The sequence below is a fragment of the Elephas maximus genome, chromosome X (genome assembly GCF_024166365.1).
Source record: "Elephas maximus indicus isolate mEleMax1 chromosome X, mEleMax1 primary haplotype, whole genome shotgun sequence".
NCBI lineage: Eukaryota > Metazoa > Chordata > Mammalia > Proboscidea > Elephantidae > Elephas > Elephas maximus.
The window spans coordinates 2,732,544-2,755,174 of record NC_064846.1 but is presented as its reverse complement, the minus strand read 5'-3'; the positions used below and the strand labels follow the sequence as shown (position 1 = coordinate 2,755,174).

The following is a 22,631-nucleotide window of genomic DNA, read 5'->3' as shown; positions in this document are numbered from 1 at the left end:
GTTACATTTTGGTCAGGCCTGGCTTTTTTGAACCAAAATGACATCCCCTAAGCCTGGACTTGCCACCAATGGCTGCGCTCTTTCCAGGAAATTAAGGAGGCTCACCCACAATGTCCCCATGATGCCATCTGGCACAGTGAGACAGAGAGGAGTGAGGACGCTCACGACACGGGGCAGACAGTCAACCAGCAAGGCCTGGAGAAGCCAGAGGGGCTGCCTAAAAACATCTGTTGACCCGGAAAGCATCATCGGTGCCTGTGATGCCCTCAAAGGCGGCGTGAGCTACAGACAGAGCAAAGACAGGCTGCCCGTGTGGGTTTGTTATCACCTTTTATTATACAAAATAGAATTCCCTCTATGTTGTACAGTTACCCTTTCCATAAATCTGGCTTTAAAAAATCCCAGGGGGAATAGTCAAACAGGCTACTTTGATTTTCCTCTCAGTGAAGCCACACCTCGAACGCAGTCTGCATCCTCGCAAAGGACAAAGAGCACATGGGTCACCTCAGATCTGCCCATAGGATGGTCTCCAGCCGGCCATCAAAGGGGCACTCCCTTCATCTGGCGCGTGCCTGGGAGGGGCAATCAAGGCCACAGGTCAAAGTGCTATCAGCAGCCATCTCCGGCAGCACAAAGCCATAGGTCCCAACCAGTCCTCTGGGGATGGGCCTGCGTGGCAATGTGGCGGAGCCGTCCACAACTAGCCTGGTGAGTCCAGTCTGCAGCCAAGCATCCTGCTTCTCTTTGGACAGGCCTGGACCAGTGCATTAGGGGATCTCTGTGTCCATGGTATAAATCTGAATGAGATCAGATACAATATTGTCAATGGTTGGCTTGGTAAGGTCGTCACTAAACACCTAGAAAGGAGAAGGAAAACAGGTTCCCATTAGACTCACTCCATGTCAAACCAGGTCACAGACCACTAAACCAAGAACTGCATTTCATCAGCAACAGGGAGGGCACAAGGGCTGCGCCATGAGCGCAACGGTAGTTCTCTTGCAAAGCCAGTGCAGTTCCAGCCCGCTGGAGGCCAAAGACTTAAAGCAGAGAACATTCTGGATGGAAGACCACTAGTAATCATCCAACCCAGACAGGAGAGGGGACTTGTCCAAGGCCAAACAGGAAGTTGGTGACAGAGCTGGGCCCAGAGCCCAGTCCTGGGAGGGTGACCTCTAAGCCCTTGGAATATCCTGCCTGGTAAGAGTGCCTTTGTATACCTGTAGCCTTAGGCCACGCCGGATAGTCTATGCCAACAGTGGGATTCACAGTGGGGAACTTGGACCACCCCCAGACAGTCTGTGCTAACAGCGAGATTGATGGTGGCAGCCTTAGGCCACATGGTAACAGCTTGACCTGTGGGGGACTGGAGTCTGAGTAACTAAGGTCAGCGATGTGGGTGCTCCATGCTTACGTGACCGACCCCCAATAAAACCCTGGACAGCAAGGCCTGGCTGAGCTTCCCTGCTTGGTAATATTCATGTGTGCTGTCACACATCGTTGCTGGGAAAAGCAAACACTGTCTGTACAATCCCACGGGGAGAAGACCATTGGAAGCACACGCCTGGACTCTGTCCTATGCACCTCTTCCCTCTGCTGGTTTTAATCTGTATCCTTTCACTGTAAAAAACTGTAACCGTGTGTATAATAGCTTTTCTGGGTCCTGTGAGTGTCCTTCTAGTGAATCATCAAGCCTGACCGTGGTCTTAGGGACCCCTGACAACAAGGAAAGTAAAAACCAATACAAATGAGCTATTGGTCAGATGCTGTGACTGCTCTGGGGTGGGGGTTGCTGTCTGGGGAATCAAGGCACCGACAAAGGACACGAGTCAAGGCCTTGGGCCAAGTCAAGGAGGTAACTGGACCTGAGACTATCCTCTTCCTTCTCCCAAAGAAAGTCAGGACCTTGAAAGGCTACAACCTCTGTGAGATAGTGATCTAGAAACTTCTGAGTGCTGGCTCAGGAGCCTGGGCTGTCTTGCCTGGGGCTCTGGGTAAAAAACAAATACTTCAGAAATAGGGTTTGCTCTGCAGGATCCACTCACTACCTGTGTGGTCCTGGAAACCCCAAGCTGAGAAATGACCGTTAAAAAAGTAGCCCAGGGCAGGCGACGGCCCTGGGGCACCTGGCAGAAGAACGGCAACAGTCTGCGTAAGGAGACAGAGCCAAGCTCTCAGAGGAGCCGCAGGCTGGCAGCAGGAGCCAGGAGGCCTGACGGCACCACTGCATTTCACGCTCAGGAAGGTCTCCTTCCCACGCAGGGATGGTACATCCGCTCGTAGGACAAAGCAGAGGTGCCTGGAAATCCAGCTTCCCCTCGTTTCAGAAAACGCCGGCGCGGAAGCAAGGCACGGGTCAGTCTACTGGCTGGAACACCGCCTCAGGGGAGAGGCGGTCCCAGGCGCAGCTGGACAGACAAGAGGACTGTTGTTTCTTTCCTGTGTAGGCATCAGACAAGGAATAGCTTCCGCTTTCAACAGGGTGGGCAGGGGAGGCGGCACTGAGCTGGGGCCGTGTGAGCCAAGACCTGCAGGAGGCCAGGGAGGAGTCAGGGAGGTCTGGGAAAGAGCCCCTGGGCTGAGGTTTATTAACATCTGAACTAGCTCAAGCTCCCACTGAAGACACAGGATAGGCAGAGAACGATCCGGCGCAAGAATCCACAATGCGTTAGACCATGAGAGCAGCTCCGGTATTCCCAAGCATCCCATGTCATCATGGATAATGAGTGAAAAGGAACATGAACGTCCAGAGAAGGCTGCTCCTGGAGGTCCCTGGGAAAAGGAAGCGAGTACACACTGCAGCCGAGCCACGCACGGAGCGGCTGCCTCACCTGCCACCACGGCTTCTCAGCCTCGGCCTCAGCAGGCACCTCGACGCCGTACAGCTGCAGGGCTAGGTGGAGCACCGCCACGGCTATGTGCTGCGCCTGGAAGCGGAGGCACAGCGCCCCGTGGTAGCTGTCCCGCAGCAGGGCCCAGGCAGTCACAGAGATGGGTGTGCGCTGCCAGCTGTATCGGTTCATCCAGTTCTTGAGCGAGATCAGGTAGTGGAGCAGGTACTGAAAAGACACCTGAGTTAGCCAGTCTTCCTCGGGACCCCGGCCACCATCCCCACTGACTGCCTCCTCACGCCTCACTCTGGCCCTGCCGCCGCCCACCTGCCCACCCACCCGCCACTCTCTCCCAAGTCGCTGCAGTGATCTTTATAAAATACAAATCCGATCATGTCACCCCCCAATGCTTATGCAGGCCTCCACGCCCTGCTGCATCTCCCCCTACCCACCATGGGCCCACCACCCTACCCTTCCTGCCAGACACACTCCCCCAGAGCTCGAAAACCTCTCTGTCCCACCCCCAGCCCCCACAAGACCACTCACTAGCATCCTTCAGGCCCAGCACCAAAGAGACCACCCAGAAGATCCTTATTGGCCATCCCACCACAACCCCTCTCTATGGCATCACCCTGTTCCGGTCACCATCAAAAATCATTTGTTCACTTTTTCACCATTATGTCTGTCCAACTAAGATAAAAGGTCTAGAGGGAAGAGTAGGAGCTGTGCCTCGTGTACCCAGCCCAATGCCACGTGCCACATGGCAACAGGGCACCTGCTTTCGAGGGGACTAGAGTCTGATGGCTGCACTTTTCCAGTCAGTGCTGAAGAACCTGACAGAGCGCCAGACTCAGGCATAAAATCTTCGTGACACCCCAGACCTGAACATCAGCTCCTGCTTTACCCAAATCGCAGGCAGAGGCAAAAGAAACTGCTGTGCTCCCCTGAAAGGCTGGAACATGCATGTACGTGTGTGTGTGGGTTGAATTGTGTCTCCCCAAACAGACAGGTTGAAGTCCTAACCCCCGTTATTTGTGAACATGACCTTGTGAGGAAACAGGGTCTTTGCAGATGTTATCAGTTAACATGAGGCCAGACTAAAGAGGCCCCGATGGTGCGGTGGTCTAAGCACTTGGCTGCTAACTGAAAGGTGGGTGGTTTGAACCCCCCAGCTGCTCTACGGGAGAAGGATGTGGCAGTCTGCTTCTGGAAAGATCCCAGCCTTGGAAACCCTGTGGGGCAGTTCTCCTCTCTCCTCTAGGGTTGCTGTGAGTGGGAATCGACTTGATGGCAGTATTTGGTTTGGTATACTGGAGTAGGGTGGGTCCTCATCCTATATGACTGATGTCCTTATGGAAGAGACAAGGACACACACACACACACGGGAGGAAGGACAGCCATGTGACCACTGAGGCAGAGACTGGAGTGATGCAGCCACAAACCAAGGGACGCCAAGGATCTCTGGCCATCACCAGGAGCTGGGAGAGAGGCCTGGGACAGATTCTCCCTGAGAACCTCAGAAGGAACCAACATGGCTGACACCCCATTTTGGACTCAGCCTCCAGACGGTGAGACAATAATTTTCCGTTCTTACAAGCCACCCAGTTTGTGGCACCTTGTCACAGCAGCCCTGGGACACTCAGATGCTATGACTCGGGCATGCCACGTAGGAAAGAATCCAATACGTCACTTTACACCCAATCCTTAGACTCCTGTCCCAACTAAAGGAAGGAGAAGGGCTCGCAATGCTTAAAGCAGCACGAAGCCATCGGTGCCAATCTGAGTACTCATCCTCAAAGGCCCACGGACTCTGTGTTCTTATGGCTTGTTGTCTTGACAACTCCCTCCCACAGATGCCAGAGCAGCTCCTCTCCCCTCACCCAGGCATTTAGCCAGCATTAAGCCAACCTAGGAAAGACAGTTTAAAAATCCTAGACCAGAGTGCCAAATCGCACCTCCCCGCCTCTCTCTCCCCAAGCCATCCTTCCCAGCTGCTTTCGAGTGGGTCTGAGGCCTCCAAAGTATCATCCAAATGTACTCAAGAGTTTGGCTTTTCCCTTTTGCTGCCGTTCTGGATGGTTCTTCTGATGGGGCTTATGTATCTTTAAAAGTGGAAAGTATACTCCATGACTCAAGGTACCTGACTATTCTCATGTATTTCCAAATACCGCTGAGCTGGATATGAGCACCAAGGCCCAAGAGCCACTCACAGTGACAGGGTGACCAGCAGATCCCAAAACTGACCCTGCAGTTCCAGCTACATCATACCCCAGAGTCATTTGAGGGAACAGCAGGGGACCTGCAATGGCTTCTAAGGGTTACACAGATTCCAGCTCACAACCACAGGCAAGTGGAGGAGAACTGCCTGGGAAAAAGTCAAGAACCCAGCGCAACAGGCGGTTGAGCCAGTCACAAGATCACTGAGTGGGGGCACAAGTCAGACAAGCCTCACTTTCCGGACACAGAACACAGGCCTCAGTTCACTCGTCTTGAAACACGTACCTTGTGTGGATGCTGGAAGGAAACCTGGAAACGCAAAACTCGGAGCATGAGCAGCTCGCACTGAACAATGCTGTCTCGGAGCTCCCAGAAGCGGGCATCCAGCTCCAAGGGCTCACTGCTCGGGTTCAAGTACCTGCACAAAGAAGCGGCCAGTTACCACAACTTGAGAAAGGCGCCCGAGCAATGGAACAGATCGCACGTGGCGAGCCCCAGAAGTTACGCAGCCAAGTTCAAAATGATGCTGTGCTTCTGCTACAGGAGAACGTGGGATTATATTTTGCTCATCTTTTTGTCAGTCAGTCTTCATCTGCATGTTTAACATGCAGGATGAAAAGCATAACCAACAGTGTGAAGAGGCAGGCTTCTTTCCAGCCCTGATGGACCGTCCCTGTATCATCCCGTGAGATGGCAAATGCAAGGATTCGCACATTGCCATCGCCCCAGGTAGGCTGAAGCCACGGATGCTGAGTCAGTTACACTCCCCATCATAGCTGGCCTGTGGCCTGTGCTGAGGAGGAAACCCTGGTGGTGTAGTGCTTAAAAGCTACAGTTGCTAACCGAAAGGTTGGCAGTTCGAATCCACCAGGTGCTCCTTGGAAACTCTATGGAGCAGTTCTACTCTGTCCTATAGGGTTGCTATGAGTCAGAATCAACTCGATGGCACTGGGTTTGGTTTTGGGGTTTTGTGCTGAGGACAGTCTTGATGACCTGGAATAGCCACACCCAGGGCTCTCGCTCTGGGCCCCAGGAACTGGATTTACACATGCCACGGCAATGACACATTCAGAAGAGCGCAGGTTTTTCGGTTTTCAATTTCCCAGGTCTTTCTTTCCTGATGTACATTATATAGCTCTACCACACTCCCACATACGCAAGCTCGCCAAGACGTATGGGAAGAAGACGCAGAGGCAAGCAATCAGAATCCGTGCCTGCTGGCTCACCGTGCTGCGGTGCTCACTCATTTCCCCAAGCCCCCACCTCCGCCCACCCGCACGTGAAGACCTGTCCTGCTGAGGTGGGAGGTACTTCTTTGCTCCCTGCTGAGTACTAAAGGAGCAGGAGCGTGAGAGTTTTCGCTCCTGTGATTAGTGTTCCTGGAAAGGCAGGCCCTCATGGCAAGTTCCTAACTTTCCAGTCGTTAGTTCTGGCTCCCTCCACCCTGGGCCACCTTGCGGCTCTCCCCAGCAGGAAACGTCGTGACTCTGCGCTCCTGCTGGGCTGTCCACATCAGGATGAGGGCTGCTCCCTGGCAACATTCGGACTCTGGCTCTCACACCATCTCAATGAGACAAGTGACCCACGTGCTTTTCCACCTCCAGCCACCCATTTCCATCCATCCTGTCCAACGTGGCTGACGAGCCTGCTCCAACACTCCCCTCCCCGTGCTACCTCTGCTCAAGGCCCCCTGTGGAGCCATGGGTACCCTCCTACCCACCTCTGCCCTCTGCCCAGCCTTCCAGGCTTTCTACAAAGGGCCAAGCTGCCCACCCACAGCCCCTGGTCTCCTGACACTCAGCTCAATCCCACCTCTGCTGGTGGGGCTTTTGACTCCGCTGCAAGGCCCGCTGTTGCGTCGTTTGGACTACCAGGCCTTTGGAGCTCAGCTGGCCCTTTTCTGCCCACCTGGGCTGGCCACTCAGTGGCCGTGAACAAAGGCCCAGCCCACGCAGCACTTACCTGTTGGACACGTTGATGATGTCCCGTGTGCGCAAGTGCTGCTCCTCCACCTTGCCAGCCAAGTAAATGGCAGACATGGCAATCAGGTAGGGGTCGTAGGCGTCCAGGTCTGTCTCGCCAAAAAACTTGTGGTAAATGGTACACGCTGTGGCAATAGGGATGGACTGCAGCCCTAGCTTGACACCTGCAGGAAGGAAGTGGGCGGGGCATGCTTCAACACCTGACCGAGCAGGACAGAGAACCAGAAGCCTGCCCAGACGACAGAAGGGAAAAAGGCCTCTGAGCCATCAAGTCAGATGCCACAAGTCCAGCTGTTACAGGTTGTACTCAGTACTGGCTTCCTCATCTGCGGATTTGAAACAGTGAGAGAAGCAAGCAGGGTGGCTAACAAGAGAAAAGCATGGCCATGGCTGCGGCTGGCTCCAGGGAAGAGGACCAATGCACCGCCAATAAACAGGGTTTGAAAAGCAGCACAGGCCAGAGGCGTTTTAGTTAGGGTGCTAGGGACTGAACTGCAGCCCCCAAAACATACGCCGAAGTTCTAAGCCCTGTACCAGTGAATGTGACCTGGTTTGAAAACTGGGTCTTTGAAGATGTTATCAGCTAAATTAACATGAGGTCATACTGGAGTAGGGAGGGTCTAATCCCATGTGTAGTGGTTAAGTGCTATGGCTGGCACTGGGGGTAATCCCATCTGAGTGGTGTCCTATAAAAGCGGAGAAGAGACAGAGGGAAGGCAGCCACATGGCCACAGAGTTAGGGTGCCACAAGCCAAGGAACACCTGGGGCTACCGGAAACCGGGAGAGACAAGGAAGGACCTTTCCCCTAGAGCCTGTGGAGAGAGCATAGCCCAGCTGACACTGATTTGGAACTCAGCCTCCAGAACTGGGAGACAATGAGTTTCTGTGGTTTTAAACCATCCATTTTGTGATACTTTGTTATGGCAGCTCTAGGAAATAAATACAATGGTTAAAGCCCACATACCCCTTGTCAGCTCCTGAGGAAATTACTGCAGAAACTAAACAAGTTCACAATGACCACAGTTAACAAGAGAAGATTGAATCATAGTCAAGAGACAGACGGAAGAAGGTGGAGTGCATCCTCTACCTGAGAAGGTGTATGAGTTCCCTGTGGCTGCTATAACAAATGACCACAAACTCGGTGATGTACAACACAAATGTACTCTCTTACAGTCCTGGAAGCCAGAAGTCTGAAATGAGTCTCGGTGGGCTAAAATCAAGGTGTTGGCAGGGCTGGTTCTTTCTGGAGGTTCCAGGAGAGAATCTGTTTCCAGCTTCTAGAGGCCACTTGCATTCCTTGGCTTGTGGCCCCTTCCTCCACCTTCAAAGGCAGTGGTGTAGCATCTTCCAACTCTGCTTCCATCACCACATGGCCTTCTCCTCTGACTTTGGCCTCTTGTGATTATATCAGGCCCACCTGGATAGCCCAGGGTACTCTCTCCATCTCAAGATCCTTGCCCACATTTGCAAGTCCCTTTTACTATACAAGGTCACATTCACAGATTCCAGGGGTAGGGTGTGCACATATTTGGCCTTTCCCAAAGGGCAAGGACAAGTGCAATATGTTTCATAAAGAATTCCTTCGAAGGTGATGACTAGAAGAACGTTTAGCATTTCAAAACTTAAGCTTTACTTGTATCGCGCATTCCCATAACTGTCCACGCCTTTCACAGCACAAACCCTTGAAGGCCAGGATGCTTCCCAGTTGGATGACAGCAGATGAGGGGATACTACCATCACTCCTTAATCCACTTTGCAACTCTTCTTGGAAATCCAAGGAAACAAAAGAGTCAGAGATTAATGGTCCTATACAGTCTCCTCTAGGCCTTGACTTGGAAGCTGAGTCACCAACCTCTCCCACCCCCCAAGAGTGCACGCAAAGCAATAAAGGTATGACATAGCTACTGTCCCCACTTGAACGAGACACAGGCGTTTCTACAGGAATCAGACGGCTGTGTTGCCTCCCCTTGGGAGCAAGGGCACACAACACCATGTGGCCGCCCTGCCATGGTTCAGGACGCAGGTCCCCAGGAGACCAGACCTCGACAACAAGGCTTGTCCCAGGCCTCATCGCCAACAACGTGCTCCAAAAGGCTCACTGCGACCAAATGCCAGAGCGGGAGGGATGCCCGGAGTCAGGTGTGGCAGGAGGCGCTACAGACTCCAAAGCCCAGCGGCGACCGGGCCGCCACCTTCCGTCTGGAGGGCTGGGGGCTCCGGGGCCAGTTTGCCCCCAGAGAAACGGGCCGAGCAGCTCCATGCCAGGTACACGGGACGCGACCCGGCCCTTCACCAGGCTAGGGCGGGTCTTCGGGCGCGCCTCCTCCAGGAAGCGGTGACAGTCACTGCAGCCCGGGCGCCGCCGGCTGTGCACTCCCGCCAGCGAACACGCACTTCCGCGGCCCCCGTCCCGGCTAGGGAGGCCCAGGCCCCGGGGCCCGCGTCCGGCCCGCCCGCCCGCCGGGGCCGCGGTTACCTGCCTCCATGATGAACCTCGTCACTCGGAAGTGTACCCTCGTCTCAGGCGCTGGCCGCCCCTCGGGCCGCGGAGCCACCGCCCCTTCTCCGCAGCTCTCCCAGCGAGCCGCCTCCATGAGGCGCGGCCCCACGCGGCCCGCCGGAAGGAGAGCAGCCCCAGCGGGCGGGCGGGCGGCCTGGCGGGCGGCCTGGCGGGCGGCCCGGCGGGCGGGCCGGCCAGGAGACGCCCGCTCCGCGGCCCCAGGAGGTCCGCGCGACGGCCCCGCCCCAAGGCCCCGCCCCCGCCGGGGCCTGTCTGCAGGCCCCGCCCCCGCCCCCCGCCCCCGCCGGCCCACCCGCCCCCAAGCTGAGCGCCGCGGGAAGGTGGCACGCCCCGAGCGCGCAGGCGCAGGCGCAGGCGCAGACGCAGGCGCCAAGGCCTACAGGCCCGCAAGGCCTTCGTTAGCCCACACCGCCCGGGGGATCCGCTCGCCCTGGACCCAGGGCCAGACCGCCCCGTCCCCAGGACCTACCCGCCGCGCCCTCCGAAGCCGAGAGCCCCGCCTCCGGGAACCGTGAGCTCCACCCCAGAACCCGTCCGCCCCGCCCCCGGCAGTCGGGAGCTCCGCCCCTGGGAGCCAGGAGCCCCGCCTCTCGAAACACGCCCCGCCCAGGGGATCTGCCTGCCTCGCCTCAGGAGCTTCACCCCCCGCCCGCCGAACCCGCCCGCCCCGCCCCCGGGAACAAAGAGCCCCGCCTCCGGGAACTGAGAGCCCCGCCCCCGGGAACCAGAAGCTCCACCCCCGGGATCCGCCAGCCCCTCCTCCAGGAGCCAAAAGCCCCGCCTTTGACTGCCGAGTGCCCCGTGCCCGGTACCCGCTCGCCTCGCCCGTGGTACCCGCTCTCCCTGCCCCTGGGAACAGGAACCCGCGGGGCGGGGCAGGGGAGCTCCCAAGTGCGCCGCGAGGTCAAGGACCGAGGGCAGCCCCGGCACCCCAGCCGCAAGTCCCGGAGGTCTGACTAAGGTGGCCCCTAGTGGCGGAGGACCCGACTCCCCGCCCTCTGCAGGAGCCCTGCCTAGAGGGCCGCCTTTCTCCCGCCGCCTCCCACGGCTGGCTCCATGAGGGACCCCGGACCCAAGGAGACCATGTGAGTGTGGAGTCGCTGTCCTAACGGAGACCCCAGGGCCTGCATGCTTCCCTACAGGGCCTTGCCTCCTTCCGGGGCGGGAAGCTCCCGGCGACAGCCCCCTTACCTGAACAAATGAATGAATGAAGAAAAATGCACCGGGCCTACATCCCCACGTGGGCCCCAGGGAGGTCAGACATTCCAGTCAGAACCCAAGGCCAGGGAATCCCCTGAGCCTTCAATTTCCTGCCAGCTGTCACCGCTGTCCCAAATGTGGCCTTCCCTGCTTCATCCGGCCAGCCAGCCCCCGATGCTCCTTGGCTCCTTGAGGGCCAGGACTGGACCTCCTCCCGAGGTAGGGTGAGCAGGCGGATTCAGAGAGTGATTATCGGAGCTTTCTCATCTACTGTTTCTTGGGCCCTTCCCAGTAATTAAGTCACAACTCGCCTCACAATGGAACTATTAATAAATGAGGGAGGGATTGGGTCAAGAAATAGCACTTTTGAACTTCTGGTGATTGCCAGCAATCCTTGCCATCCCTTAGCTTCCAGGTGCATCACTCCAATTTCTGCCTCTGTCTTTACATGGCCACCTTCCCTGCATGTGTCTGTCTGTGTCTGCGTCTTCATACAAGGACACTGGTCAGCTGATTTAGGGCCCACCCCACTCCAGTCCCACTACATCTTAACTAATTATATCTGCAAAGACCTTTTTTCCAAACAAGGTCATGTTCACAAGTACAGGAGTTTTAGGAGTTCAACCTATCTATCTTTTGGGAGGATGCAATTCAACCAGAACAGCTGTCTCCAAAGAGCAGGGGGTGATTTGCACAGCACATGCTGCCCCAGGTCTCCTTCCTAGCAGCCGGCACCCAAAGAGCAGTTGAAGAGCGGTCTGCCACCTTGTCAGCATCCAGCCTCACCACTTGCCCTGGGAGTCTTCTTCCTACCTGTGAACCTTGTTCCATCATCGTGCCCTCTCCCCTGCATCTCCTTTCTCCACTGGCACCTTTGGCATCAGTGTGGGAAGCTGCTAGAGCCTTCTCCCTCTTAGCATCAGCAAACCCAGCAGTCTCCCTCCCTGCCCCCTGTCCCTGATGCCCTGTACCCACCCACTCTTCTCCACCCTGCATCTCTGAAGCCGATTGTGTCCCTGGCCTCCTCAGCTGCCCACCCACTCTGCCCTCGGCCCCCATGTCCAGCTCCTGTCCGCTGCCACATGAGATAACCCCTCCAACTCTCAAGGTCATCACTGCCTCCTAGCTGTCTCCTCCCAGCAGCACTCAACACACTTGACCACTTTGCAATAAAGAGTCTGCTTCAGTGTTTGCATGTCTGCCTGCTAATAGCTGCTAAGCCTCACCCTCCCTCTTCCCCCTCTGCCAACATCTGGGCAAACTGATAAGGCACTCCCTGCTTTGCCACCAGTGGGAAGTTCAAACCACACACGGGAACCCTCACCCCAGCTCTGCCCTCTAACCATGATAAAGGCCGAGCCAGTCTCCTTTCCTTGCCCTCTCAGATCAGCTTGGGAGGCCTGCCCGGCTCTTCCCCGAAAGCCTTATTATATAAGTAATTAGCCTTTTCATAGCATTTTGGTGTATGCGTGGCATCATCAGTCTGGCTGGCCAAAGGAAATGTTCAGTGGGAGTCCATCCTGTTTCTGCAGGGTGTCCACAACACTCTCTCCTGCCCCAAATACTTACCTCACTTGGATTCCGGAGCCCCTCTCCTGGCTCCCCTCCTACTCCTCTGGCCTCTCCTCAGCCTCCCCTGCTGGCTCCCCCTTCCCGGCTTCGGCCTGCTGGAGTGCACGCATCTCTCCTTGTGCACTTGGCGGCTGCAGTGATCCCTAAACCCCAGGCGTGGCCTTGTGCCTGCACTCCAGACCTGCATTTTCCCACCTTCGTTGCCTGAGTGGCCCTATGGGCCAGGAGCAGGGCTTGGTGCTGGGAACTCAGCGGTAACGAAAGCAGACAGGGTCTCCCCGTGGCAGCTTTGCCCTCTTCCCCACGTCCCACACCCCAGACAGAGCAACTTTTATGAAGGTCCCTGATCATGGCGCTTCCTGCTCCAAGCCCTTCAAAAGCAATGTTGGCTCCCTGGAAACATAGCTCAATCTACCTGGTGGATCAGGGTTTGGTTTTATTCAAAAAGGTAGATGGTTCCTTGCATGCAGGGGGCACTGGTGGGATTATAACTTCTTGGTTAATCTACTGCCAGGGACTACTTTGTTTTTCAGAGATTGAAGTAAAAGCCAACTCACTAGACAGCATAATGGAGCAGGCTCTGAGCATATCTAAGAAGAAGCGCCAAGAGCTGGGTGTGAGGGTCAGAAAAGCCACCCCAGCAATAGATGTGCAAGAGCGGCTGCTGCGATTCTGTAGAGACAGGGAGTAGATTAGTGGTTGCCAGGCCTGGGGGAGGGTGGGGCATGGAGAGTGGCTGCCAATGGGTTTGGGGTTTCTTTCTGAGGTGACAGAAATGTTCTGGAATCAGATAGTAATGATGGTTGCACAATTCTGAATATACTACAAACTGTTGAATTGTATACTTTACATGGGTGAGTTTTATCCTATGTGAGTTGTATCTTAATAGAGCTATTATTTAAAAAAAAATAAAAAGGAAAGAAAAACAGCTGCTATGGACAATTGTGTCATCAAGACAAAACCTCCCCTGGGGAGAAGGTATTTCTCAAGGAAGAGCTGGAAGGGCTGCCCAGTAAAGAAAGTCAGGGGCAAAGCAGCTGCTGGATGGCCTGCAAGGGGTATGTAGAGCCAGGAAGTTCTCTGAAGAGCTAAGGCTCTGAGCAGACCCCTGAACTCAGAGACCTGAGGCCGGAAGCTGAGAAGCCATGGGAGGTTGGTGGTAGAACACCTGGCATTAGGGTGGTCATGCTGGGCTGCAGGAAGGCCCAGGGACTCTGTATAGCGAGGGGAGGACCCAGCGGGAGGGGGCCTGAAAGTCCTGAAATGGGGTGAACAAAGTCAGTTCTGAAGGACAAGGCTGTGCTGTGTGAGGCCCCTAGAGGAGCTTGGGTGGATTGTTTGAGATAGGGGAAGACCATCCCTCACCCCTGGGGCCCACCAGCCAGAGTGGGAGCTGGTGGGGCACCTTGGCCACCTTGTGGGTCAAGAGTCCACCTCACAATTGATCCAATGGGACCCTGAACCCATCCCATGATTATTTCCTAGTTGCTGAGTGGGTCATTGAAATGAAGACCCATTACTTGGCTGAGGCATAAGTGCATGACTACTGTGGTGACCACTTGTGCCGCGTGGTCCCTGTTTGCCCCTCCATCCTTCTCCTCCCTGCTCTGTGATCCTGGAGCCTGACTGCTGACCAGAACAATCTTGAATTTTACCCGAGCCTGTGATCCTGGCAATCCCCCGAGTCCTTTGTGTCCTGCAGAATGGCTAACCAAAGTAATGCTTCCCTCGGTTTGACTAAACTCAGGCGGCTTCTTCCTGATGGGAGGTCCCTGACCGCCCCTTCTGCCTGGACCTCACGGAATCCAGATGGAACCTGTTCTACCTACCCTAAGGGTAAACTCAAGAGATAAGTCCATGTGATTGGCACACACATTACTGACCCTCCCTGGCGACCTTCAGCGCTGCAGTCCTTTTCCAGTAGCTCACTCCAGTCCTTAAACCATCCTGACCTCGGGCTCAGCGGGGTGGAGTTCAGACTCAGTCCTGGCCTCTCTCCCCTATGGAAATATTGCTGTGACCCCCACCACTTGCAATAATCTTTTTTTTTTTTTTAATAAAGTCATCCTCGCCTGCTTTAACACTGGCCGGTGAGATTGTCTTTGACACCTCTTACCTGAGTTGGGAGCCCCTCTGCTGGGTTCGGCCAAGGAGAAGCACCCACAGGGGATGAGGGAGGGAGGGAGCACTTATTTCCCTGGGCCCTTCACCCTGTGGCTGAGCTGTGCTCCTCTACCAAGGCCACGCTGTGGTCGGCAGCCCCTCTCCCGGGGTGGCACCTCTTGCTGGGGTCCCTCCAGTTGCCTTAAGCGCAGGGGAAGTGCGGGTTTCTTCTCACAATTACCGTGTGGCCTTTCCCACTGGGATCCCTTAACCCTCCTGGCACCTGCTAAAGAGTGACATCATTGAACCGTCTTCAACTCACCCTCGGGAAGGCACAGTCTGTCTCCCTGGGGCCCTGACTCCCACCCACTGTGCACCCAGCCTAGCACAGTGCCTGGCTCAGCGCAAAGCACCCTGCACATACTTGTGGGAAGAACGAAGGAAGCCTGTGTACGAAGGGAAAGCACTAGAGGATTTGAACAGAGCAGGCCTGACCTGGGCCATATTTCAGAGCAACCTCTCCGGGGATGGAGCCCTGGTGACACATTGGTTGAGAGCTATGGCTGTTAACCAAAAGATCAGCAGTTTGAATCCACCAGGCGCTCCTTGGAAACCCTATGGGGCAGCTCTACTCTGGCCTATAGGGTTGCTATGAGTCGGAATCCACTCAACGGCAATGAGTGTTTTTTCTTGGCCTCTGGGGCTGCGTGGACCCAGATTGCAGGAGCCATATGGCCTGGGACTAGCTTTCCAACAAATGGCCCTCGGGATCCCTGTGGAAGCTGAGGGGTGGGTAGGTGGGGTCCACTGTACTTTTTTCTCTGATTAATATATGATGTTTGAAGATATCCATAGTAAGCTAAACATAACAAATATGTACAAGGATTGTTGGGGGCAAGAGTGGAGGGAGAGAGGGCAGTGGGGAGAATAGATGAGGGGAGCCCGAGCAGGCACAGCCAGTGAGGACAGTGGAAGAGGCTCCACAGGCTGAGCGCCTTCAAACGATAGCCATCGTGATCTCAGTTTCTGGGGGTCAGGAGTCTGGGCACAGGTGTTCCACTGGGCCCTCTGCTCAGGACTTCCCAGGCGGAAATCACAGTGTCAGCTCGACAAAAGCCACACGATCGTTGCTATTGATGCACTTGACAAAATCCAACACCCTTGCATGATAAAAACATGCAACAAACCGGGAACAGAAGGGAACATCCCCAGCCTGATAACGGGCATCTATGAAAAACCCGCAGCTGGCAGCATACTCCATGGAGAAAGACTGAAAGTTTCCCCCTGAGATCAGGAGCAAGACAAGGCTAACCAGCCTCGCCACTGCTGTTCAACGGTACACTGGAGGTTCCAGCTGGGAGTTAGGCCGGAGGAAGAAGGAAAAGGCATCCAGACAGGAAAGGAAGAAGCAACACTAGCTCTACTCACAGATGACGTGATCTTATATACAGGAAACCCTAAGTAACCCAGAAAACAAAAAACTACTAGAGCTAATAAGTGAGTTCAGCAAGGCTGTAAAACGGTGCAGCCACCATGGGAAAGGGTATGGCAGTTTATTACAAAGCTAAGTATACACTTACCATGCGACCCAGCAAGCACACTCCTGGGCATCTGTCCCAGAGAAATGAAGACTTAGGTCCACTCCAACACACATTCCTGAATGTCCACAGCAGCGCTGCTTGCCATAGCCAATATTTGGAAACAACCCGAATGCCGTTCAAGGAGCAAACAATAAACTGTGGGACATCCACACCATGGAATAGTCCTCGGCAATAAAAAGGAACACGACAAGTTGGATGATTCTCCAGGGCATTATGCTGAGTGAGAAAGCCAGCCTCCAAAGGTTACACACTGTATGATTCCTTTTATATGCCGTTCTTGAAATGATGAAACTATAGTGATGGAGGACAGATCGGTGGCTGGGGGTGGGGGTGGGCATGGGTGAGGCTTTAAAAGTGCAACGGGAGGTCCTTGTGATGATGGAACAGGTCTGTGTCATGACACGAGTCTACACGGCTACACACACACAGGTGTGTGCATGTAAAACCAGTGAGACCTGAGTAAGCTCTGTGGGTCGCACCGATGTCACTTCCTGGGTTGGGATACTGTATGCGCTATCGTTATATCAGGCGGCACCATTGGGGAAACCGGATAAAGGGCACCTGGGACCTCCCTGGACTGTCTTTGGACCTTCCCGTGAATCTGTAATAATTTCAGAGTAAAAAGCTTAAAAACAAGATGTCAGCTGGACTGGCTCCTGCGTCGAAGCTCTGAAAGGTTCCGCTTCCAGGCAGAGCACAGGTGCTTGAGTCTGGAGGACTGAGGTCACCATTTCCTGAATGCATGGCTCCTCTCATCTTCAAGCCAGCAATGGCAGTCGAGTCCTTCTCATCACATTCCAATCTCTGACTTGCCCTCTGCCCCCAACCAGGAAAGCTCTGCTCTTCAGGCCTCAAGTGATTACACTGGACCGACCCGGATACTCCAGGATAATCCCACTGTCTTCAAGTCAGTTGTTTAGTAACCTTGATTACGTTTGCAAAATCCCCTTGCCAGGTAATGTGATAATTTCCAGGTGACCTCAGGGGTGAAGGTCATGGCGGCCAGACCCCTGCCCAGCACAAGTGGGTTGATTGAAAGGCTCCCTGATGAGTTGGCTGTTGCGGAGGAGGAAGACAGGCACTGCGGAGTTCTCCTAAGTCTGGGGCCACTGGGTGGGTGAAGGTGCCCGTTTCCGAGTCGGGGAGCGGGTCTGGGATGGGGAAGAGGAGTTCATTGGTGGAAACCTGGATTTTGAGAGGCCAATGTCACCATGGGGGCCATGGGGAGAAGCTCGGGCAGACAGTTGGCAGAGAGCTTGGGGCTGGGGAGAGAGGCTGGCTGTGCACAGGACATGGAGGGAAGGGCAGCATGAGAGGGGCTGAGATCGCCCAAGGTTGGGGGGAGGGCAAGTGAAAAGAAGCGCTGCCGAGGCAGGGGGCAGCTCAGCCCCTCCTGGGGTGCTTCCCCTAGACTCTGCAGCCCCAAGCTGGGCCTCAGGAGGACCACAGTCAGTAATTATCCCATTTTTGTCTCCTTGTCCATCTCTTCCCCTTCTTCCTCCCCTCTCCCCGCCGGTAAATCACACCTGGAGGGAATTCCAGTGAGTCACGCGTCAGCAGCTGCGCCCCAGAGCCCGGTGTCCTGGCCGCAGCCTGCCACTAGGCGGCAGAGTCGTCTATGCCAAAAGCCCACAACCCGAAGTTTGTGTGTGTGTGTGTGTGTGTGTGTGTGCGTGTGTGTGCGTGTGTGTGCGCGCGCGCGCACTCAGGATTGAGGCAGTGTTCCGACTCACAGGAACGTGGCCTGTCTCCGTGGATCCCTGCCCCTCCAGCATGACAGAGCCTCCTGCGGTGACCCCATGCAGTACCCCTACAGGAAACAGGGACATGGGGCTCCCCAAACAGAAAGAGGCCATGCAGTGAGGGAGACGCTTTGACAATCCTGGTCTCACCCCGGGCACCCCCAAAGCACCCATATCCCCTGCCTGGCTGAAGAAGGAATCAGCTGGGACCCTAGAGACTGAGTCTTGTGGGCAAGCAGGCCTTGGTGGTTAGGGCCACAAGTCAAAGGTTCCATGGAGAATGAGGGGAGCAGGTCACCTCTCCACCCGCCTTGCCCAGCACTCTCAACACCATCTCTCCAGAACTGAAATTCACAGCAAAATGCAGAACCAGTGAGTAACTGGGCTCGAGTCTCTGAAGGAATCTGCCCTTTCTAAGAGGAAGGTGCCCTGGTGGTGCAGTGGGTAGGCACTCGACTGCTAACCAAAAGGTCAGCGGTTTGAACCCACCAGCCGTTCAAAGGAAGAAAGATGTGGCAGTCTGCTTCCATAAAGAGTTACAGCCTTGGAAACCCTATGGGGCAGTTCTACTCTGTCCTACAGGGTTGCTGTGAGTCAGAATCAACTGCAATGGGTTTTGTTTTTTTCTAAGGGGTGACGGGAATATCCTCTCTGCTTCCTGTTGCCATGGTTTCCATTCAGCTCCCAGGCATCCCTGCGCCACAGCAGCCACTTCCCAAAATGGGGTGTTGGTGGCGCCTGAGGGTGCAGCTGGTGGTGGCCACAGCAAGAGAAGGAGGAAATCCCTGTCCCCAGAATCCATTGGCCAGGGAGCAAGTGTCAGGCCATGCCATGCTCCTGGAGCTTGTGACCAAGTGACCAGAAGAGAGGCGCCGGAAAACGCAAAAGCCCACACAATTTTCCAGGCTCCACGTGCAGGCGAGAAAGATCAGAATCTTTTCAGTTCTGACAGCCCAGGCCCCATGCCCCAAAACCAGGAGAACGGCCACCCAGGGCATCCCTGTTGGGCCCAGTTTGTTCTCCACCAGCTCAGAGACTCCCAGTAGGCCTGCCCACCCTAAATGTGGGCAAGAGTCGAGCCCCTCTGGCCCCTCAAACCGCAGGTTCCCAGATCGCAGGGATTCCCTCACTGCTGCCTCTGTGTGCCCCCCACACCCCACACCAGTTCTCTCCTGCCCCTACCCTGTAGCCTCCTGGGGCCAGCTTGGGTGGGTCCTTCTCCCACTGCCTTCCCCCACACTCCTCCTTGCTGCCTCCGTGGTGGCAGCACCCACTGGCCCCATGTGGGGAGGGTGAGGAGGTGACCTGGAGGCCCAGACCCCAATGCTGGGAGTGCAGAGCCTGGGAACAGGGTTAGACCGGGACCTGCAACCCCTCCAGATACTTCCTGGGCCTTACTGACCTTTCCAGACATTTCCAGCTGGTGTAACTCAGAACAGGGTTTGTTTCTGCCAGTCACCGTGTGTTCCGGCCCCACCCCACCCCCATCCCTGTCGCCCATTAACTTTTCCGGTCCTTTTCAGGGATTAAAATTCAGGCCAGTCTTAACTCCTGTTTGAAGCTGGAATGGGCTGGAATGAAGAGGGGTGCTTTGACCTCCCCTCCCCTCCCCACCCAGCCACCGGCCCAAGGTCACAAGGGGAGGGACGGCCCCCATCTTTGCCTGGGTTTGATGATGTCCGCGGCCTCTGCCAAGGGGCCTCTACACCACTTTCCCGGGGTGGCCTCAGCGTCACCCATCCTTTCCTTGCTAAGGACACTTTGAAGCTGGACAGCCCTGTCCGCTCTGGGCCCTGCTGGGGTCCATAGCCAGCCCCTCTCCAGGTGGGCACCCTATAAGCCCAGCTGTCCAGGCAGCCCCCTGACCTCTGCTGCCAGGGTGGAGGGGAATTGGGGTCGGGTGCCCTCAGTCCCTCCTGGCCAGTGCAGATACCCACACAAGCACACACCCCAATTCCCAGAGTGAGTGCCCTACCCCCTACTCCCTGCTGGGAGGGCACCCGGAGCTGGACCTGTGGGAGAGAGTGAGGGGTCCTTCTCCCCAAGTGTGGGTCTTCAAGTCACCCCCTCCCCCACTGAGCCGTTAACATACCTTCTCTGTGAGGAGCAGTGGGGAGGAGTGGGGGGTACAGGCCTCGTTCTCCAAAGGTCATGGAGGGGGACAGAGCTCAAGGAACCTTCCGGAAAGGTGACAGGGGAGTTGAGTGCTGGAGGAGGAAAGGAATTAGGTAAAGATTCTGGGTCGAGGCCTCCAGGCCCAGGGAACGGTGTGAGCAAGGCCCAGAGAGGCAGCTGAGGTCGCGTGCGGAAGACACACACAGAGCGGGCGCAGGAGTCCTGTTGGAAGGGATGAGGCACTCCAGTGTTGTGAGGGCCCTTGGGCTCCAAGCACAACGCGATACACTGAGCCCTCAAGCCCGGGAATTGCCGACTGCCTAACTCTCACAGCCCCTCTCCTGCTGAGGCAGCCTGAGCTGTGGAGGGGCCTGGAAGAGGCAGGGAGCCAGGGGAGGCTGCAGCCTTCGGGGCCTGAAAGCAGGGGAGGGTGGACAGAGAGAGAGGCTATAAGGGCCTCAGCAGGACATTCTGGTAAGCGGGCTGCAGGAGGGATGAGGGGTACACCCAGAAGACCAGAGGAGAGGAGCCCTTCTGGGAAGTGGGAACACTTAAAGGACATTTTTGGGGGCGGGGGGAGGGGCAGGGGACATGACAAGTTTGGTTTTCAGGTCACATTGAATCTGAGGAAGTCTGCCAGCTGGGGTCGTCTTCCCCCAGCTCAGCCCCAGCCCACACACCTAATTCTCCTGTGACCAGCTCATGGACAATCTACCCCTTTGCAACGTGTCTGCATCCCTGTCAGGGTCTTATTATCTCCCAATTTTGGGGCATTTTGATGAGAAAACACAATGAATTGAAACCAGGAACGTAAACAGAAAATTGTACATGAGTGCTCAGAGCAGCACTGTTCACAAGAGCCGTCGCTAGATGAATGGATAAACACAGTGTGGTCCATCCATGCAATGGAGTATTATTCGACCATGAAGAGAAACGCGGTCCTGATCCCGGCTACAACGTGGACAGACTTGGAGGACGAGACGCTGAGGAAAAGAAGTCAGACACGAAAGGACAGATACTTCTCTGATTCTGCTGAGATGAAATACCTCGAACAGGCAAACCCATACAGTCAAAGTAGACTAGTAGTTACCAGGGGACGGAGGAGGGGGAAAATGAGGAGTTAAAAACAAAACAAAACAAAAAAAAAAACAAGCATTCCTCCTGGGCAGCCTGCTTCTAGAATAGTTAATGAAGGGCCGCTCTGTGCCAGCCCCTTGTACGCAGTAAATGTATTAACTCACTTCCCCTCACAGGATCCTGGGGGAGGTCTGGCTCTTGCCCCCTTTTACGGATGAGGAAGCGGTGTGACCTGCCCGGGGGCGCAGGACCAGTGGCAGTGGGGCAGCTGGGTCCAGAGGCCAGCCAGCGGGAGGGCATGATGGCACTGGCCACATCGCAGGCGTCTTTTTCTACTTTCTCTCCTCTGGGACACTTTCAGGACTTGCTTGCCTTTGGGTCTAAACTCCCTTTCCTAGAATTGTTTGGGTCTAGAAATAAGTGTATTTTTAAAAGATGTTTTGGACCTCCTTTTGTGTTTTCTAATCCAGTTTTTCTTTGCAAATTAGATATATGAAAACGGAAGATGTGGTCGAGGGCGGCCACGTGTCAGGGGCCAAGGCAAGCCACCCTTGAGTCCGTGCTGGGCCTGCCCCACGCAGTCCCCAGCCAGAGGACAAAGGGGACAACCACTGTACAAAATGCTGGAGCATGGAGAAGTGTTTACAGCTAGAAACCTATACTTCTTACAAATAGATTTTGTTTTTTTAGAACAGGTTTAGGTTTTACAGAGAAATTGTACAGAAAGTACGCAGTTGCCATGTACCCTCCTCCGCCTGAACAGTTTCCCCTCTGAACATCTGGCTGTGATTGTTACAGCCGATGAACCAATGCTGGTACATTGTTGTTGCTGTTGTTAGGTGCCTTCCAGTTCCCACTCATAGCAACCCTATGTACAACAGAAAGAAACACAGCCCGGTGCTGCACCATCCTCACAACCATTGCCGTGCTTGAGCCCATTGTTCCATAGCTTACATCGAGATTCACTCTTTGTGCTCTGTAATCCTATGGGTTTTTGTTTGTTTGTTTGTTTGATTGATTGATTTGTTTTAACTTCCTATTGTCCCCTGCTCCCAGGCCCTGATAACACTAACAGACTTTGCCCTCTGTGCATTTGCCTACTCAGGATATTGCATATGAGCAGGATCATACGTTTGTCCTTTTGTGTCAGACTTCTTTCACTCGGAGGCCCTGGTGGCACAGTGCTTAAGAGCTTGGCTGCTCCTTGGAAACCCTCTGGGGCAGTTCTACTCTGTCCTAGAGGGTCGCTATGGTTCTGACTATGAGTCAGAATTAACTCAACGGCTAGGGCTTTCTTTCATTCAGCATTATGTTTTCAAGGTTCATCCATGTCTTGGCATGTATCAGGATTTCATTCCTCTTTATGCTGTTGTTAGGTGCCTTCCAGTCGGTTCCGACTCACAGCGACCCTATGTACAACAGAACGAAACACTGCCCGGTCCTGCGACATCCTCACAATTGTTGTATTGCCTGAGCCCATTGTTGCAGCCACTGTGTCAATGCACCTCATTGAGGGTCTTCCTCTTTTTCAATGACCTACTTTACCAAGCATGATGTCCTTCTCCAGGGACTGATCCCTCCTGGTAACAGGTCCAAAGTATGTAAGACACAGTCCCACCATCCTTGCTTCTAAGGATTCTGGCTGCACTTCTTCCAAGACAGGTTTGTTCGT

At 55.0% G+C, this 22,631-nt stretch overlaps 1 protein-coding gene across 4 annotated transcripts; it reads right to left on the bottom strand.

Annotated features, from left to right (window-relative positions):
* Positions 1-318: 318 nt before the first annotated feature.
* Positions 319-9,701, bottom strand: CCNQ (cyclin Q). 4 transcript variants are annotated; one of them, XM_049872770.1, is made up of 6 exons: positions 9,505-9,593; positions 8,662-8,792; positions 7,008-7,191; positions 5,331-5,463; positions 2,829-3,056; positions 319-857 (listed from the first exon to the last, which is right to left on the bottom strand). In XM_049872770.1, exons 2-6 carry the CDS (start codon positions 8,678-8,680, stop codon positions 768-770), a joined length of 654 nt encoding a protein of 217 aa, XP_049728727.1. In that variant the 5' UTR covers positions 8,681-8,792; positions 9,505-9,593; the 3' UTR covers positions 319-767. The 4 variants fall into 4 exon arrangements, with proteins under 4 accessions (XP_049728727.1, XP_049728723.1, XP_049728724.1 ...); XM_049872766.1 differs by lacking the exon at positions 8,662-8,792 and having other exon boundaries at positions 9,505-9,701; XM_049872767.1 differs by lacking the exon at positions 8,662-8,792 and having other exon boundaries at positions 319-797; positions 9,505-9,701.
* Between the last annotated feature and the right edge of the window lie 12,930 nt (positions 9,702-22,631).

Coding starts and splice junctions, on each gene's coding strand:
- CCNQ (XM_049872766.1), bottom strand. CDS start 9,622: ATGGAGGCGGCTCGCTGGGAGAGCTGCGGAGAAGGGGCGGTGGCTCCG. Junction 5,464..7,007: donor ATCATCAACGTGTCCAACAG/GTAAGTGCTGCG, acceptor TTCTTTGTGCAG/GTACTTGAACCCGAGCAGTG. Junction 3,057..5,330: donor CCTTCCAGCATCCACACAAG/GTACGTGTTTCA, acceptor GTGTCTTTTCAG/TACCTGCTCCACTACCTGAT.